General features: G+C 65.1%; 1 protein-coding gene across 1 annotated transcript in view; it reads right to left on the bottom strand.

Moving 5' to 3' along the window:
- The window catches only part of Ptdss2 (phosphatidylserine synthase 2), a 22643-nt gene that overhangs the window by 3066 nt on the left and 18539 nt on the right, over positions 1-1038 (bottom strand). The window contains exon 4 of the mRNA XM_013033342.1: positions 43-177. Coding sequence (XP_012888796.1) covers positions 43-177 — 135 coding nt within the window. The remainder of the gene's footprint in view (positions 1-42; positions 178-1038) is intronic.

Below are 1038 nucleotides of genomic sequence, written 5' to 3'. Positions count from 1 at the left end.
GGGAGGGGGAAGGGGAGGGGGGAGGGGAGGGGGGCTCCATACCCAGACGTTGTGGAAGGGGTCCGTCTCGTTGTCTGCGTCGTAGATGAGGCAGTTTCCCCCATAGTCCCTCTCCGGCAGCGGAACTCCCAGCCTGGGGTCCACGTACTTCAGAAACTGTCGGCCATCCTGGACCGTCTGCAAGGCAGCATGCGAGTGGGGCCAGGCGGCGGGCGGCGGGGACGGCGGCGGGGGACGGCGCCCAGAGGCAGCAGGGTACAGACAACACCGGCCCCGGGAGCTGGCTGTGCCCCGCCCCTCCCGCAGCTGCATGCCCTGGCTCCATCTTCACACACGCTCGAGGCAGGAACCTTCCAGACACTAACGCTGACACCTGCCAAAGCTCCTTCCAGCCCCGGTGCTCAGTGCACTCTGGGACCTCGTCAATGGAAGGCGCCTCTTGGACAGGAGGCCCACCGGGGACGAGGAGGAGGCTGCAGGCCTGGACGCCCAGTGGCATGGCAGAGGCCCCGGGAGGGGGTGAGCGGGACGTGCCACACGGCCGGGAGGAGGCCGCGGGGGGACGCTGCGTGGCTCTGAGCCGGCCGGCGCCCTGCCGAGGCCCGGGCCGGGAGGGTGCGCGGGCAGAGAAAACCATCAGACAAATCTCAGCCAAATGTTAGAACTCAAGGCAGAAAAGGCCGCTCAGGCCGGCGACCCAGGAGGCTGAGACCTGAGGATCGCGGTTCAAAGCCAGCCCGGGCAGCAAAGTCCATGAGACTCTGATCTCCAATGAACCACCCGAAAACGGGAAGTGGCGCTGCGGCTCAAGGAAGAGGGCTAGCCTTCGGTGAACAAACCCGGGCATGGCCTAGGCCTGATCAGGCCCCAGGATCAACAACAACAACAACAACAACAAAGCAGTTCCAGGAAATTTCAGACCGGGATGTAGACAAAACAGCAGGAAGCCAAGTTTAGAGCAGACGTGCACCTGGGCCCAGTGCGAGTGACCTCAGGGGTGTGCACCTGGGCCCAGTGCGAGTGACCTCAGGGGTGTGC

The sequence above is a fragment of the Dipodomys ordii genome, unplaced genomic scaffold (genome assembly GCF_000151885.1).
Source record: "Dipodomys ordii isolate 6190 unplaced genomic scaffold, Dord_2.0 Scaffold166, whole genome shotgun sequence".
In the NCBI taxonomy this organism is placed as follows: domain Eukaryota; kingdom Metazoa; phylum Chordata; class Mammalia; order Rodentia; family Heteromyidae; genus Dipodomys; species Dipodomys ordii.
The sequence above is the reverse complement of the archived record's forward strand: the minus strand, read 5'-3'. Positions and strand labels throughout refer to the sequence as shown.